Below are 18,726 nucleotides of genomic sequence, written 5' to 3'. Positions count from 1 at the left end.
CACACACATACATACATACATTTTATATATATATACATATATATATGTATATATATATGTATATATAAATTATATATGTGTATATATACGTATATATGTGTGTATATATATAGATATATATATATATATATATATGTATATATATATAATTATATATGTATATACATATATAAAATATATATATATATATATATATATATATATATATATATGTGTATATATATACAGTAGATATACAATTGTGTTTATAATACATATATATAATTATATAATATATATATACATATATTTAAATAAGAGATCCTCACGTGAGTAACCTGAAGATGACTTTAGAATAAAAGGTAGACAATCTTGTTATCGGCTTCTATGACTTTCATATGACGATCTCATAATAAATTCTTCATCCACGGGGACCATTGTGGAATATATATATATATATATATATATATATATATATATATATATATATATATATATATATATATATATATATATATATATATATATATATATATATGTCCTTTTCTATGGGCAGATCGTGGAGGGCGAGACAGTGCTACACCAGATCGAGTACATGGCCACCGACTGGGACGACAAGCCGCTGAAGGAGGTCGTCATCAGCAAGAGCGGCAAACGAAAAGTTAAAGATCCTTACTTTATCACTGACGATCCTTACAAGTAAGACGGTCGAGGTCATGTCCATTGAGACGCTTGAGATAATGAAAAATTATTTTGTGTAGATTGCGAGTTTGTAGGTAGGAAAATCTGAAGACAAAGATTTTCAAGGTGTGCACACGCACATTAAACTGATATACAACCCAACACCACAAACACATTCACACAAAACACACACACACGTGTATGTATATATATATATATATATATATATATATATATATATATATATATATATATATATATATATATATATATATATATATATATATATATATATATATAATAAAATATATATATAAATATATGTATATATTATATATATATATATAATATATATATATATATATATATATATATATATATATATATATATATATATATACACATATACACATACATACACATTATATTTATATATATATATATATATATATATATATATATATATATATATATATATATATATATATATATATATATATATAAACTGACAGCCTGACCATGTCCAGTGTATGTAAGTTTCATACTTACCTTGTGACCGAAAGTTAGTCATTATCTGCAGGAAAAACAGATTCAGGGAATCTTTCCACGTTTCTCATGTGACTCACTTCGAAGTTCTTCAGGCACTTAACAAAACCAGTTCCAGAAGCGCTTCATTATTGCTATGCAGTTAAATCAGGACCCTCATTCCACTCAGTCTTTGCCTCATGTTTTGGGAAAACTTAGATTTCTTAAAGAAAGAAGCCATTGACTCTGGACAAAAAGTTGTTCACTCTGACCCCAATCCCATTTTTGCTGGGCGAGTTACTACCTCTTTCAGCCAAAGTTTATAATTTTAAAGAAGTCATGGTGTGTTGGACTTCGGTAAAAATTAATTTTGAATTAAATCTTCACTTTGCTTTCAATGTTCCAATGGGAATTTCGTTCATCAGTGGCAGTCATAAAGAATGTTATCCTAGAAAAACCCGTAAAATATTTTACCAACAATTACAAAAGTGTTTTATGGTACTTCGAAGAAATTTTTTTTATAGCTATTTCTTTTTAATCAGATAGCTTTCAAAACCAATGGTTCTCATTTCCTATATCAACTATGATCTCAGGTCTTACAATTACGTCACATTTGAGAACACAACGACTTCATTGTATAATGAACATAAACTATAAAGTTATGAAATCAGCATTAAAGTTTTGAACTGTAATCAAGATAATAACACCAAAAGGTCGAGTGATGGAGTATAATCCAGAGACAGTTTCTTGACACCAACTTCTTTCCTCAGGGCGCATAATGGCGCGTCACTTTAAAGTAAAACACACACGTCGATAACTTATAGCACACATTTGGCAAACTGGTTGAATAAAGGTCAATGACTTAATAAGTGGTACTAACTAGGTTACTCTCCAGTATTTACCACAGATTCGTTCTCCACTTACGGTCGCTGACTGGCTTTCAACCCGTTTGTGAAATATTATGCGGAAAGTTGATGACGTGTTTATTACATGTTTTACTGAAGACAGGAGATGTCTTGGCACTGTCTGTGACTTCGACCTGATTCTCGACCTTGCGTCGTTATTTGACACAACCAGAGTCTCATTCCCTTTTCGTGTTTACTCGGCAGCGTCTGGAGCTGGCTGAAAACGATCAGCATCCCACTGGGATTCTCCTTCGCCATCATCTCCGTCTTCAACTACTTCATCGGGAAACTGGACGACCACATCTACGATGACGACGACTCCGGCATCCTAGACGAGGACTTGGTCGCAAAGAAGAAGAAGGATCAGTTGTCAGAAGACAAGGACGAGACGAAAGCCCTCCTCGAGGACAAGGAAGACGCCAGCAAAGACAAAGGAAGCGAGAAGATCGACAAGGATGGTGAAGTGAGGAAGCGAAAATAGAGCGGGTAGAAGGATCAAGCATAATTTACATCTATTTCTTTAGCGTCGTTGCCTTCCGCGTCTCGTCCCTTGAGATGCAGAGCAGACGATGGATGTCTAACCACTTGCTTACGATGTCATTAAGGGTTAAGTATTAAAATTAAGGCTCTTTATATCTAACTTTATTTCTGATATTCCTTTACAAAATAATAATCTGTTTATCTCCTCGACGCAAATACAATATACTCTTCATTCTACGGTTATATTTCTAAGACATCTGTTTTTTATCACATTTTACTATATTTACTGAAATCTTTGGTAGACAAAATACATCTTAGCACCCTGGCCTCTAGCCACTGTAATTGACAGACACAATCTATTACGGACAAATCAATATGGAAACAAACGTGACTTTTCATCCCAGTGCTCAGAAACAGAAAGCTGAAACTTCTAGAAAAATGAAAGTAAGTTACTCATAAATGCTTAACACACCCTAAGGCTTAGATCTACTGACATAATGACTGATGTTATATCGTAGTTATTCCAGCAATTCTTTGCTATTTAAAAAAATCAGAAAATAAATATGTGCTACATAATTTGAAAAGAAAGAAAAAAGAAAGAAAATGCAGAAATAAATTCGATAAAAGCGAGGGAAAAAATTAGAAGACAGGGAAAACTAAGTCTTGATAAATACACTTAAACAGTGTGAAAAAAACTGGACGTCTCCTCATTTCTTCACGAGTTAGATCTCAAAGTTTTTCTTAAATTTTGATTCCTTGCTCTTACTTCAAAATGACTTCTATCGAATCTGAATCTCTCTTTTACGCTTGGACAGTCAAGATTACATATCTTTTTTCTCATTACAATTATCATTTCTACTATAACTACTCCATTTTTATTTCTTCTACTGATGCTTCGACACGTATTACTGATATACAGTAAGTACATATACAGTATGTGTGTGTGTGTGTGTGTGATGTATACGTATATATGTATATGCTTAAGTACATGTAATGACTAACAGCAAAATGTTACCTTCACCATTAACGGATAACCGCCTATTGTTACTTACGAACAAAGTCGATAACACTCCAAGTTCCTCGATACCAGAGGAGTGTCATTTCCTACTCATTGGCCCCCATCACACCCCCAGCCCCCCAAAACTACCCCCATCCCTACTTTCTCTTTTTTCTGTTCATTCCCCTGGACACTTTCCATTCACCCATATCCACCATATCTACCCATCGGAGGTCGATGGTCGCCAGTTCCCGTCTATTCCGCCTCGACAACTCTGCAAAACTTTAACCAACGTCTCTTCTGACGAGATTCTGAAAGAAGTCTTGAAGGAAGATGCAGCTGAGGCTTGCAGGAACTTTTCGGACTCAGAGAGAGAGAGAGAGAGAGAGAGAGAGAGAGAGAGATTCTCTGGGGGAAAAAGAGATAACAGACAGACAGACGGAGAGAGAATTGGTGACAGACACTGATGAATAACAGGACCCAGTTTTTGCTTCTGATGAGTCCACAAGTCAGGTCTGTCCCGGGGGATTCGGTGATGAAACCTCTGAATTTTCTGAAGGAAAATTAAACGCCTGACCGCATTGCGCTTATATTCTGCCCCAGTTTGGCGCTGACAGAAAATATAAGGCTGGACGTAAAAGCAAGATAAGCAGAGGAAAATTAGTGAAAAATGAGGAAAAGGAAAATATACATTGCCTTTCGCATTACCAATCTCAGCTGCAAAGAATCATGATCAAAGCGGGAAAAAAAGAATGCTGAGATTCATCTGGATAAAAAAAAACACTGTATCATAAAATAAAACGATCTTTGAAGAAATATGTCAAAAAAAATATTCTCTAATTTTGCTTGGCAGCGCAAACATATGATTGGAAAAAACTAAACATTACTCCCCAACGTCTACCCTCATTCCGGACCCATCACAATATGTATACTATTCCTGATCCCATAGTGCACTACTCACCACAATTCCACTGAAGTCCACCAATACATTTTTTAATATCTTGTGCACCGGCAGATGAGGGTATATACATAACTTCCAGCCAACTCTGCTAATGCGAGTGAACAGTGGAAAAGATTATAATGTCTGTGATTGCAGTGGGCCATTGACCAGGCGTAAAGAAAATCACAAATAGCATGAAGAAACCCGAATGAACAGAGAGAAAATTAAGTGTATATTTACATACGAGAGAGAGAGAGAGAGAGAGAGAGAGAGAGAGAGAGAGAGATGAGGAACAAGTAAAAGAAGGAAATTTACAAATGGTCCTCGGGCCAAGATGAAGGAGAGAGATAAATATACCAGTAGATCAAGTTAATGCAAAGAAATGACAGAGGGAAGAGAACGCGGGACACTTCGTCGATGTTGGAGACGGAGTTCATTTGCTGAGGTCTGTTCGAACGTCTGTTTGAAACTGCTGAAGTCCCTCTCCTTCTCCTGGGTCTCTGATTGATCTGGTTTATTGATTCCTGTGAAGTAAAAGGAATAAATAAATAAATAAATAAATAAATAAATAAATAAATAAATAAACCTCCGCCGTCACCGACGTAACAACATCCTGTATTCATGTCCGGATCAGGTTTCATCTCAAAATGTAGGCCTATTCAACCCTTCTTGGTCTAATAAAACTCCGCCATCACCGACCTAACAACATCCTGTATTCATGTCCGAATCAGGTTTCATCTCAAAATATACTCAACCCTTCTTGGTCCTTAGCTCACACCTATACAAAAAATGTCACTGAATCCATCGACGGCACCTTCAGATACCTTCTGAAAACACACAATGTGAATCGTAGTCTCCAATAATTATGGTTAGCTGTAATAAATAATATTATTTTCAAATGTCAAATAATCACTCCTCGAAAATGCAAATTGCAAAATGGTAACAAAGAAAGGTGATGTTGTTCTCCTTTTATCACCCCCAAAATCTGAATTTTTCCGAGACCGAGAGCCAGATGAAGTGACATTCTTCTCCGAGGGACAAGGCTGAGAAAATCGCTGCCAAGTAGAAGCGTATTGTCGACGCATTCATTGATTTCCTTGGCGCTACGTCGCGTCGGGTCGACTTGCATCTCAATCTTATACGAGGAAAATAACCCATTGTTGTAACTTTGGAGTAGCTTTTCTTGCAATAACGGAAACTTTTCAATTTCAATCCACTGAAAAAGAGAACAATAGCTCTGCAGGGAGGAAAAAATGAAAGAAACCATGGAAATGTTGGCCTGGTTATACTTCATTGGTCGCATAAAACATTTTTCAATCTCACCTGGCTGTTTAGAGTCTTCTTGAACAAACCGTATTCCATTAATTCGATTTTGACAAAGCGCAGTTTTATTGCAACCTGCACTGAGGTGTCTTTGTTCTTGATCACAAGACTTATTGACTGTTTCTCTGTCTGTTACCAAGATTCGGAATTCTTTCTCTGATCCACTGTTCCTGACTTGTATTATCTTCCACTCTTTAACAGGAGTGCATCACGAGTGCTAAGCCCACTTAAAATTTCTCACTTGTTTTCTTCATATTCTTTTTTACCCCGAATTTCGTAAGAGCAATCGGTTGTCCTTGCAGCTCTAATTTTAAAATAAAAAATGCTTGAGCAATATTCTGATTCTGACGTTTTTAATTCCCGAAGTAATAGAACGAGTGGATTTTCGTGGGATACAGAAAAGGCACAGAATGCTTTACTCATTTAGATATGAAACTAATTCAGGTTTATTGACACACACACACATACATATATATATATATACAGTGTATAAAGGCAATAGCCTACCGCGAAGGAAAGTGAAACGACGGAGTTGTGCTAGGCCTTTCGACTTACTCTTCTTTACTTAGCAGACTGACAGAAATATAAAAATAAGTTTACAAAGAAAGGTCGTATAAATGACAGATGGGGATTATAAAGGAAAATATGTGCCTGGAATCCAACACAGTTGAAGAATTAGCAGACTAACCAAATCAATGATAGTTATTTAAAAGGTTTTACAAAAGATTAGGCCCAACAGCTCGGAAGCAGGGACAGATCAATTAAAAGATTATACAGGGAAAGGTAACTGACCACCAAAAAATTACTGTGGAAAGAATAAGTTGATTACATATGTTATAAAAGTACAACTTAATAATTCTCCTTGTGATAAACAATAACAATTTTTGCAAAGTGAACACTTGCACAAAAAAATATATTAATCATACAAATACATAGAAAATATACATAAGGTAACTAATTAGTAATTAAGTCAGTGCTTTTATCTTCAAGGTTATTCTTGAGCATTTTACTAATTCGGGGGCCCAAATAATACATGCCAGAACTAAGGTTAAAATTACAACTGGAAGTAAGCTGTATAATAGCAGATTCTAAAAGATTTCGTAAGAGAAATCTTTCAATCTGGCAATCACTGAACTTTCACTCCAATTTATCCTGTGAGAGTTTTCACTTAAATGAATGAATATTGCATTGGAGGTTTTCCCAGTTTTGACAGAATACTTATGCTGTTTAATTCGTACCTCTAAATCCTTACTAGATTGGCCAATATAAAAAGGACAGTCAGAGCATGGAATTTTATATATTATGTTGTTGCTTTCCTTAAGGCTATTTTTTTATTAACATTCCTTTTAGTGTGTTATTATAGGAAAAAACGAGGTTGACATTAAAAGATTTTAACAATGATTTTATGGTGTCAAAACCACTAAAATAAGGCAAGCTAAGAATGTTCTTAGGAGTTTCTTTCTCCATGTTACTTTCACTATAAAACTTTTTGTGGGTTTTATTATAGCAAATATCTAGTACATGTGAAGGATAACATAAATCTGTTCCTATTTTTCTTATGTACTCGATTTCTTAATCCAAATACTGGGGACTGACAATGCTCAATGCTCGTTAAAACGCAGAAGAAAAAATTGCTATTTTGATATTAAGGTGGTGGTCTGAATAAATATGGACATAAGTTGAGTTGTTGGTTGGTTTCCTATAAATACTGAATTTTCTTTGAAATGGTTCTCTATATATTAAAACATATAAGAAAGCGAGGCAATTGTCTTTTTCTAATTCTAAAGTAAACTTAATGGGTGGTACCTGGTTATTCAAATTAGAGAGTAAATTATTTACATCAACACCAGCAGGCAAAACAGCTAAAATATCGTCAACATATTTATACCACTTTAAAGGAGTATAAATAATATTAGGTAAATATCAGTTTTCAAAGAATTCCATGTACAAGTTCGAGAGGAGTGGGAATAAAGGGTTGCCCATTGCCATACCAAATATTTGTTGGTAGAATTCACCATTGAATATAAACTTACAATCACAAATGCATAACCTAGGGAGTGAAATAATATGAATTACAGACAAAGGTAATTCGTGATGGGTTAGTACGTTACTAAGATACTCTAAAATAGAATCTATAGGGACTTTAGTAAAAAGAGAACAAACATCAAAACTAACAAATCTATATATAATTCTCTAGATTTAGTTGATAAATTAAACAAAATCACTTTTTGCCCCAATGACTGATGTTTGTTCACTTTTTACTAAAGTCCTTATAGATTCTATTTTAGAGTATCTTAGTAACGAACTAATTCATCATGAACAACCTCTACCTATAAGTCATATTATTTCACTCGCTAGGTTGTGGGTTTGTGGTTGTAAGTTTATATTCAATAGCGAATTTTACCAACAAATATTTGGTATGGCAATGGGCAACCCTTTATCCCCACTCCTCTCAAACTTGTATATGGAATTCTTTGAAAAACGACATTTACCTAATATCATTTATACTCCTTTAAGGTGGTATAAATATGTTGACGATATTTTAGCTGTTTTGCCTGCTGGTACTGATGTAAATGATTTACTCTCTAATTTGAATAACCAGGTACCATCCACTGAGTTTACTTTAGAATTAGAAAAAGACAATTGCCTCCTTTTCTTAGATGTTTTAATACATAGAAAACCATTTCAATGCAAATTCAGTATTTATAGGAAACCAACCAACAACTAAACTTATATCCATTTTTATTCAGGCCACAAACCTTAATATCAAAATATCAATTTTTTTCTTCTATGTTTTAACGAGCATTGCACATTGCCAGTCCCCAGAACTTGGATCAAGTAATAGAATACATAAGAAAAATAGGAACAGAGTTATGTTATCCTTCACATATACTAGATATTTGCTATAATAAAGCCCACAAAAAGTTTTATAGTGAAAGTAACATGGAGAAAGAAACCCCTAAGAACATCCTTAGCTTGCCTTATTTTAGTGGTTTTGAAACCATAAAATCATTGTTAAAATCTTTTAATGTCAATCTCGTTTTTTCCTATAATAAAACACTAAAAGGAATGTTAATAAAAAACAGCCCTAAGGAAAGCAACAATATAATATATAAATTTCCATGATTTGACTGCCCTTCTTTTTATACTGGCCAATCTAGTAAGGATTTAGAAGTACGAATTAAACAGCATAAGTATTCTGTCAAAACTGGGCAAACATCCAAAGCAATATTCATTCATTTAAGTGAGAACTCTCACAGGATAAATTGGACTGAAAGTTCAGTGATTGCCAGATTGAAAGATTTCTCTTTACGTAATCTTTTAGAATCTGCTATTATACAGCTAACTTCCAGTTGTAATTTTAACATTAGCCCTGGCATATATTACTTAGACCCTGTATTAGTAAAATGTTCAAGAATTACCTTAAATATAAAATTACTGACATAATTACTAATTAGTTACCTTATATATATTTTCTATGTATTTGTATGTTTAATATACTTTTTGTGCAAATGTTCTCTTTGCAAAAATTGTTATTGTTTACCATAAGGAGAATTATTAAGTTGTACTTTTATAACATATGTAATCAACTTATTCTTTCTACACTAATTTTTTGGTAGTCAGTACCTTTCCCTGTATAATCTTTTAATTGACCTGTCCCTGCTTCATAGCTGTTGGGTCTAATCTTTTGTAAAACCTTTTAAATAATTATCCTTGATTTGGTAGGTCTGCTAATTCTTCAACTGTGTTGGATTCCAGGAACATGTTTTCCTTTATAATCCTCATCTGTCATTTATACGAGCTTTCTTTGTAAATATATTGCTATATTTCTGTCAGTCTGCTAAGTAAAGGAGAGTAAGTCGAAAGGCCTAGCACGACTCCGTCATTCACTTTCTTTCGTGGGATTGCCTTTATTTATATATACCTCGCGTTCCACATTTTCGTGATTCAGTTATATACATACATACACACACACACACACACACACACACACACATATATATATATATATATATATATATATATATATATATATATATATATATATATATATATATATTGTAATTCAACAATGGCCTTGTGGATGACGAATATAAGCATATTTCACTTGATAATTAAAAGGAGACAGAAAGATTGTCGACTCGTATTATAAAGTTATCATCACGGGGCTGAAAAGTTTTACGAATATAAATTACGTAGGAAAGCAATTTGAGGTTAGAGATAACAATAAAAACTACTTAAAAATGCCTAAGCATGCCTAAAATATTTTTTAAAGCAAAACACTTGGTGGAAGATCCATCTTCCAAATTCGTCATATAAAAATTAGCAATCTATAACATATTCAACGGTTTGCTTTAATTAAAAATATTTCAGAATAAATTCTTCCGTCTTAAAAAGATCATCTCTCAAATTCGACTTTCTAAAAGAGTTGATGAGGCACCTTCGACTAACAATCTGCCATGCTCTGAAAAACTTCTACAAAACTGCTTTAGCTGAATACCAGTCAATGGGATGGTCAAAATCTCTCCCGTGACAAAAAATGGCACCAGAATTGCTTGCGATACGTATATTATAGTTATCCGGTGCCATTCTCTTGCCTGGCTCTTTACCAAATTGCACAAATAAGGTATATTATATGTTAAGTTTTACGTATGACACCAGGGAATTCAGAAGATCCAAGAATTCCAGGGGGGGGGGTCCTATTCAGAGGCCACATCACTTCAGTGTAAAACTAATGATAATAGGAAGGTATATAATTTCATAAAATTCTATAGACAGGATACATATTTGAGAAAGTTGCAGATGAACAATTTCCCATCGCCATATAGAAGTTATGTCTGTAAAAACAGTCCTTATAAATAATAGTATTCTTAACCGTGCAAATATCTATCGCCTTGATAATAAATAAGACCTACTGTATATCATTCGCCTTTTCGTAAATAAGGAATTGGAATAGAAACTAATTAAATTGCAATTTGCATCTTTAAACCTCAGATTAAAGCAAAAAAAAAAAAAAAACTCTAACTAGTTCGCTGCTGGATTTTAACAGATTTTACAGAACTAGTATCATAATTATTTACTTTATTATCGCTAGACTCGCTTATAGGTGTTCCATTAGTGCCTTTTTCATCGAATAGAAACTAACTGACCTTTTCAACATATGAATTCTTATTCAAAATAATAATGTAGTTTGATTGCTAGCCGTGGTAACATTAATGCCTTTATTAGTACATAAAAAAAAGAATGGTTTCATACAAGGAATCCTGAATTTCCATAATCAGTCGACTTTACTGGAAGATTACAGAAATGAAAAGTGAGAGAGAGGAGAGAGAGAGAGAGAGAGAGAGAGAGAGAGGTGGAGGGGGGTGCCTACTTGCCTGGCTCTGTCGTTTCCTCCTGGAAGAACTGCGATATCGCCTCCGTCTTCTGCTGCAGAAAGTCGCAAGTCGGATGAAGAAAGTGGGCTGTGGAGGGGAGGGACAGGGGGGTAGGTGGGCCCAGTGGCGGACTGCACAAGGAGGCGGAGGAGTCCAGGAGGGTATGGAAGGGTGAGGTGAAGATGAGGTCCAAGGCAGAGTGCTGCCCAGGGGCATGTGAGAGGGTAAACTGTCGCTCCCGACGCCGTTGGGGCCACCCTGGTTGTGGCAGGAGTGGTGGGCTGTCAGCGAAGCCACTGTGCAGGCGCCTATAGGCTGAACAAGTGAGGAGGAAGTGGTCAGTACTTTACCCAGTTATTCGACCCCTGGCCTTAGATAAATGGAAGGGTCGAGCTTCTAGAGTTAATCTTTTTTTCTGTAGATTATACAATATGATCATTTAATATTAACAAATAACATTAACCTCAACCAAAAACTTGACATTCAGAATAGTAACTATCCCAGTCACTGAAAGAAATAGCATAGAGAACAATATTAATGAAGCAGTGCAATGAGCTAAGAATTCCTAGGAAAATGATACAAAAACTAAAAATTCCGACCCCTTTGCAAGAGCCTGTTATTTGACACATAAAATGTTATTTCACTTGCATGATAGGACATTCAATATTAGCCTGTTATTTCAAATGTATGAGCAAATACCTGTTAGTTCAAAAAAGGGGCAATTCATAATTTTCCGCGTATAATGACACTATTCAACAATAACCTTTGTGCAAGCACAGAAAAAAAATTGAAAACGAGGTTGGAACAGAAAGTTGTTTTCATGTTTCTCGTATGATAGTAAATCTAAACAATCATTTTCCCCATATACATATGTCAACACAAACTCTAAAATATATGCCTGTGTAATGCAGGATGCAATTAGAGGCAACTAGACTTTGTAAACATGTACATTTTTGTATAATAAACCCTAACGTTTTTCACCTCGGGTGACTTCAAGGAAACAAGGGGCAATTCAAACAACCAAAAATGAGCCGAAGTTTCTTCGGCGCAATCGAGTATTCTGTACAGCGTTACAACGCTGTATGAAACTCTCAGCCACGGCCCATGAAACTGTCAGCCGCGGCCCAAGAAACTTTCAGCCACGGCCCCCCCGGCGGTGTCCTGCGTTGTTGGGACTTATAACGGGGCCAGACGCACGAACATGGCTAACTTTAACCTTAAATAAAATAAAGACTACTGAGGCTAGAAGGCTGCAATTTGATATGTTTGATGATTGGAGGGTGGAGCATCAACATAGCGATTTGAAGCCCTCTAGCCTCAGTAGTTTTTAAGATCTGAGGGCGGGCAGAAAAAGTACAGGAAACTAAAAGGAAAGGGAAATGGAGAGAGAAGACATGCATGAGTAGGCTTTGAGGAAGAGAGAGGGACATAAGAACAAAACAGGTGTAAATTGGCCTATAATGAGAAGTTTTCCATGTTGTGTATCAATCCATATAAGGAAATCGCGATGCGCTGGGCCTTATACCAGTGAACTGTACGAATGTGCGCCTTCCTTTACATTCGTAATACTATTTAAATTGGGCAAATGTTCGTATGAGACGAGAAAAAAAGACAGCCAACCTATTTAGGAGAGAGAGAGAAAGAGAGACCTAAACAACTAGGCTATATATATATATATATATATATATATATATATATATATATATATATATATATATATATATATATATACTGTATATATACAAATATATATATACATACATATATATATATCTATATATACACATGTATATACATGTATATATACATATATATATATAATATATATACATGCACATCAACTTCAACATGTAAGATATACAAAGTCAACGAGCCATGAGTTAATTTATATCCAGACAATTCACGTAGCCTAACACTACACATTGTAAAAGGACTTCAAAATCTATTTTCTCGTAACTCCCTCATATTTCTGTGAAAAAAACTCTCTAAATAATAGTGTAAGAGATATAGTTTCCCACTCAGCAGAAACTTGGAAGTAGGTCATTCCCAAACGTCTTACTTTCCAGTTAATTAAAAACTTCTCTCAAGTTCAAGAGGCTATAACACGCATTTTTCGGTAATATGACGGGGCTATTGTTTATTTATAACGGCACTGTTTTCCTCTTTCTTCAAAACCGGGCATTATATTATGTATTGTGTTTAATATAATGATAATAATGATCACTTCTTAATGAAACTAAGAAAAAGATCCCCAGTTCTTAGAAATGCTCACTTCTGTCTGGGGCTCATCGTCCTCGTCTTCCTCCCCGTCTACTCCTTCGCCGTCTTCATCCGCTTCATCTTCGTCCTCTTCGTCTTGCTCTTCATCAGAATCCGCTTCAGAGCTTGACTCCGACAAGTACACTTCGCCTGACCCAACTTTCGTGAAGATATGGACGAACGCGAACTGAAGGGAAAGAGACGAAATGAAATTCGTGAGTACTACGGAGCGGTACTCTTCGTGTCTCGGCACCAGCGTTGAGGGTCATTCCAGTGTCGTGCCATCGCTCGTTTTCTGTTTGTTTCTCAATCGTCATCGATCGGTGGAAGGTGTATGGTATGAGCAATGGTAATACATATATACACACACACACACACATATATATATGTGTGTGTGTTTAGTTTATCCACGGATTGCACTTTATACTGTCTTTATTATATCTGCATATAAGCATAAGCTGAAATAAAGTTTATCTTACACACGCGGGCACACTCATACTCACACATGCACATTCATATATAAAAATTATATACATATATATGTGTATATATGTGTGTGTGTATCATGTCTATATAATTTTACCTTCAGAAGCCCACATGGGGATAAATACGTAAAGCAAAAAAATTATGTATACATAAATGCATATACACAGAATTATGTATATATATATGTGTATATATATGTATGGATAATGTATGTATACTATTACCTCAATGATCGTAGCAAATATGAAGCCGTAAGAGAGCCAGACAAAGAGATCGAGCGCCGTTGAATAGGACACTTTGGGCAAATCCTTTCGAGCCTCGAGGCCCAGAAATGTCATGGTCAACACTGTTGTGATTCCTGCAAGATACGATGGAACTCGGATTTGTAATTTATGACCTATGATTTATGGATCATAATTCATAATCTATATAGTCTATTTTATTCGTCATCATTTATAATTCATAACCTTCAATGTCGAATTTCTAATCCATAAGTTTTATCTTTTACGATAGAATCTATAATGTCTAATTTACCATCTGTGTGCTGAAATGAATCATTTTAACCTCTTAATTCATTATTCATGATCTACTGTTTATTATCTGTCATTTCTGTCACGTCACTGACAGCCGTGAATAAGAAAATGCAGAACGAATATCGAGAAAACCTGAAAATATTAACTCCGATTATTCTGTTTCTTGGAAAAGCCCAAATTCCTACCGGAAAAGATCAAGAAGCCTTACCTAAGGATATGCGATCCGAGGTGGCCTCTCTGTTCAGCCAGAAGGACACCCAAGACAGGACCACCAGCAGCATGCAGGGCCCGTACACCTGGATTAGGAAGTTGCCCATGTGACGCTGCAGGTAGAAGCTGGCCAGTAAAGTAGAGAATTCGCCTGCATCGCGAAGTCGTTAACCAGCAGGGTTAGAAAACATGAAGGTTTGAAGCAAAAGGTTCAAATGAAGAATTACGTGAGTTATTGATGATCTTGACTTATGTAAAATCATAATAATAATGGTAATATTGCAAAAGGTTGAAATTTTGCATAGATAAAATGGCCTGGTGTGAAGGTTCGATGCTAAAATTTCACAATACCTTTTATGGTTTTTTTGAAAATGACATTTTGCTTCGCAAAATTTAGGTAATGATTTTATTCAGAATTCAACAGGTAAGGGAATAAATAAAAATGGTTCATATACTTCTTATCTGATCCAACCTATTTAACAGGAGTTCACTATTTTGCTGAGGGATGACAGTGATAGCAGTATTAATCCTCGCGACAGAGTCTATAGCTTTAAGTACCTGGTAGTAACTGTCACTGTCAGACTCATAGGTTCGAGAGCTTTCCAGAAAGAGGAAAAGCTCATGTTAGGTTCAAGGAAGCCCACTTTTAGGGGGGAAGGAATTGGGGAAGCACTTGGAGGAACAAAGCTGTCCCTGTGAATAAGCAATGACTGCAAACCAAAACTGTCACCCTATGAAGCAATTCTTGGTGAGGGACAAGGAATGTTGCCTGCACGTAATTAATAAAATTAACAAAAATGAAAATTGAAATATCAAATACAGATGTTTCAACAATTCACCATCTTGACACGGCTCCACCCTCAGAAAAGCTTTCCATTGAGCACGTTTCATCTTAAGAGGTGTACACAATAATGAAGATAACAGAAATAAGGAAAGTCATTTTCTGGAAAAGGTCAACATCCTCAAGTTCTCTCTTTCTGGAAATATACTGATCAAGACTTTCAAGACTTGACAAGAGTTCGATGACTGTTGAAAATGCATTTAGGTCTGCCGAGAGAGAGAGAGAGAGAGAGAGAGAGAGAGAGAGAGAGAGAGAGAGAGAGAGAGAGAGAGAGAGAAACATAATTATGAATGATAACTGCACAAACATACTGTTTATAATTCATTGTATTACTATCTTATAAAGGATTAGTCATGCTGTTAAGTCATTCTGTATTGCGCTTCAACTGGGTATATAGACGATGTATCACAAAGTTCTAATGGTTGAATCAGTCCCTCGTGCCTCTTTCATTTTTATTTATAATTTTACCAACAACATGAGACAAACGCAAAGGACTTGGGGAAGAGAGAGAGAAACCAAAAGAAATCTGCTACGTAAGTTCTTATAAGCAGCTCAAGGAGGAAATAAAGAAAACATTTTGCAATATTCGAATGAACAAAGATTAATGTAAGCTTAAAAGAATTTGCTGAAAGAGAGCGTGAATGCTGCTCTGCCAAAAAAAAGTTTCTACTTAACTAATCATTTTACTGATCAACTCCCTAAAAAATAACCTGACCCTCCTTCCTCTCTCTCTCTCTCTCTCTCTCTCTCTCTCTCTCTCTCTCTATACTGACATTTAAAGCAATCCAGAAATTTTTCTGACATATCCTTAACATATGCAAGCTTCTCTCTCTCTCTCTCTCTCTCTCTCTCTCTCTCTCTCTCTCTCTCTCTCTCTCTCTCTCTTTTACTGACATATAAGGTAATCCAGAAATCGGGCTGTTATATCCTTAACATAAACAAGCTTGTTTATCTCTCTCTCTCTCTCTCTCTCTCTCTCTCTCTCTCTCTCTCTCTCTCTCTCTTTACTGACATATAAGGTAATTCAGAAATTGTGATGTTATATCCTTAACATAAACAAGCTTGCTTATCTCTCTCTCTCTCTCTCTCTCTCTCTCGTACTTTTATGACATTATATCTGTAATACGCTTTTTGATGTCTGCTTTCTCGAAATCTATGTCACATCGGCAACATACATAAGGCCTTTTACTCTCTCTCTCTCTCTCTCTCTCTCTCTCTCTCTCTCTCTCCTCTCAGTACGAGATGCAACATGCCTGATACTTTCAATTCCCACTCTCACTCCTTTTCGGACTGACTGAGAAGGTTATTCCTCCAACCTGCTCTCCTGGTGATGTTCTCCATCCCAGACGGGACGGCGACCAGGTCGAACTGGGAGAGCATCAGGTCGGACGCGATCACGACCTGTCTCTCGACGTTCCACTTATAAACAACCTCTCGCGTCGTGTAGGCGACTGGAAAAACAACGATTAAAACAGCAGTAGTTTTTATAAAATGTATGCAGAGTCTTCTAGATGGATTTGTTGGATTAGTCGAAAGTGAATTTCTTCTGAATTTTTATTTTATACATACAATATATACAGTATTATCTATATATAGGCCTATATACGTATTGTATATAGATATGCATACACATATTACATATATATATATATACAAAGTGTATCTTTTTCGTGTAATTACTGGTAAAATTCAAGTAATTTTGCACATAAAGTACACAATGTTGCTAGGCATTTTTTGAAGTTTGCTATACGGAATCATGGAGTTCGTTACCCGTAGACTATTATATACGCTGTGCAGAGAAATGTCAATCGATGGAACAAACTGTGTATGTATGTATGTATATATGTGTACATATATATATATATATATATATATATATATATATATACACATATATATATATATATATATATATATATATATATATATATATAAAACTGTCACTAATAAATATTTCCAACACGTACAATTTTGCACAGATAATTTTTCTATATCCTACAAACTGGTTAAGAACGACGAAAGCAGAGTTATAAACTCATCGGGGGAACAAGAACTCGGTATAAATGAAAGTCACCTCTTAACTTACAGGATCCTAGTTGCAGAGGGCAGTGTTGGGTATCCATCGGGAAATGATGCAGATTCATGGGGCAGTTGGCGTTGATTGTCAACCTGAAATTAAGAGAAGTTTGGATATCAGTCTCACATCCGTTTTACTTTGTTTTTATTCGTTACCTAAGAGGAACATTACGTAACACAGACATTATTCTCTCTCTCTCTCTCTCTCTCTCTCTCTCTCTCTCTCTCTCTCTCTCTCCGCTGTTTCTTCTGATACACACCGAATTTTTCAGGCATTCTCGGTAAATTTCCAGACTTAACTACTCAAACAAAAGTCTTTTTACAGACCAGAATGACGCACATCACTTAGGAATCAATCTCTTGCGTGAAAGAGGTTCCAGAAGAATGTTATTCTTTTTAATTGCAGCATAACAACATTTGCCAGCCCCATTAGTGTCAAAGATGGTTTTTGTCTTCGAGCTCCAACGATGTTGTATGGGAACAGTTCGATCTGTGATCGCGCCTCCCTTCAGCGTTCAAGTAACCTTAGGAAAAAATCATTTTCATTACCTTGTATAATATCATGGTCGTCATTTGTTTCCGAGTGATGTCGTTTTTCTCTTGTCTCATCAGAGCTGGGTTGGATAGGGAATTGAGTTGCCTCTCCCATCGGCTTTTACATAGTAATCATATTTCAAAAAATAACAAAAGATTTTAGATAAATTACTTAAAGTAAGGGGATGAAGACTCAGAATATCCTACTATAGACTTCTTATCCCATAATTTTGCTTAGTAAAAAAAAATTATTCAGGCAGGACAACAGGCCTATGTTATCTGTTCTTGACTACTGGAGAAATCTGGAAAATGTCCTTAGGCCTAAAATCTGCTCTAAATGAAAAATAGAAAATAATAAAGAAAGAAAATTACACAAAGCAGAGTGTACAATAAAAAGCTCAAACAACAGGCGATCAGACGGAAAAGTCCGTTATTTTTTTTCACTTTCCTGAAACACGACGAAATGGCTCTCCGGACATGAGGCGCAAAGAAAGCTTGTGAAGTTATGAGTTGCTGTCGGTAGCGCTCTCTTCCCCATTGATCAAGACTGCACAAACAGAGGAAGGCCTCGAGCTGTGT

The 18,726-nt window shown here is 35.5% G+C and overlaps 2 protein-coding genes across 5 annotated transcripts in view; one reads left to right on the top strand and one right to left on the bottom strand.

The window, feature by feature from the left end:
* Positions 1-2,723, top strand: part of LOC136824985 (peptidyl-prolyl cis-trans isomerase 6-like) — a 43,450-nt gene extending 40,727 nt beyond the window's left edge. For both annotated transcript variants that reach the window (XM_067080975.1, XM_067080976.1), the window contains exons 5-6: positions 536-678; positions 2,295-2,723. In XM_067080975.1, coding sequence (XP_066937076.1) covers positions 536-678; positions 2,295-2,571 — 420 coding nt within the window. In that variant the 3' untranslated portion in view covers positions 2,572-2,723. The remainder of the gene's footprint in view (positions 1-535; positions 679-2,294) is intronic.
* Positions 2,718-18,726, bottom strand: part of LOC136824984 (gamma-aminobutyric acid receptor alpha-like) — a 78,805-nt gene continuing 62,796 nt past the window's right edge. For all 3 annotated transcript variants that reach the window (XM_067080973.1, XM_067080974.1, XM_067080972.1), the window contains 7 exons: positions 17,624-17,706; positions 16,854-16,988; positions 14,695-14,847; positions 14,178-14,311; positions 13,481-13,654; positions 11,209-11,523; positions 2,718-5,031 (listed from right to left, as the gene is read on the bottom strand). In XM_067080973.1, coding sequence (XP_066937074.1) covers positions 4,819-5,031; positions 11,209-11,523; positions 13,481-13,654; positions 14,178-14,311; positions 14,695-14,847; positions 16,854-16,988; positions 17,624-17,706 — 1,207 coding nt within the window. In that variant the 3' untranslated portion in view covers positions 2,718-4,818. The remainder of the gene's footprint in view (positions 5,032-11,208; positions 11,524-13,480; positions 13,655-14,177; positions 14,312-14,694; positions 14,848-16,853; positions 16,989-17,623; positions 17,707-18,726) is intronic.

Source organism: Macrobrachium rosenbergii, chromosome 36 (genome assembly GCF_040412425.1).
Source record: "Macrobrachium rosenbergii isolate ZJJX-2024 chromosome 36, ASM4041242v1, whole genome shotgun sequence".
Taxonomy (NCBI): domain Eukaryota; kingdom Metazoa; phylum Arthropoda; class Malacostraca; order Decapoda; family Palaemonidae; genus Macrobrachium; species Macrobrachium rosenbergii.
Note: the sequence above shows the minus strand (reverse complement) of the source record. Positions and strands in the feature narration are given on the sequence as shown.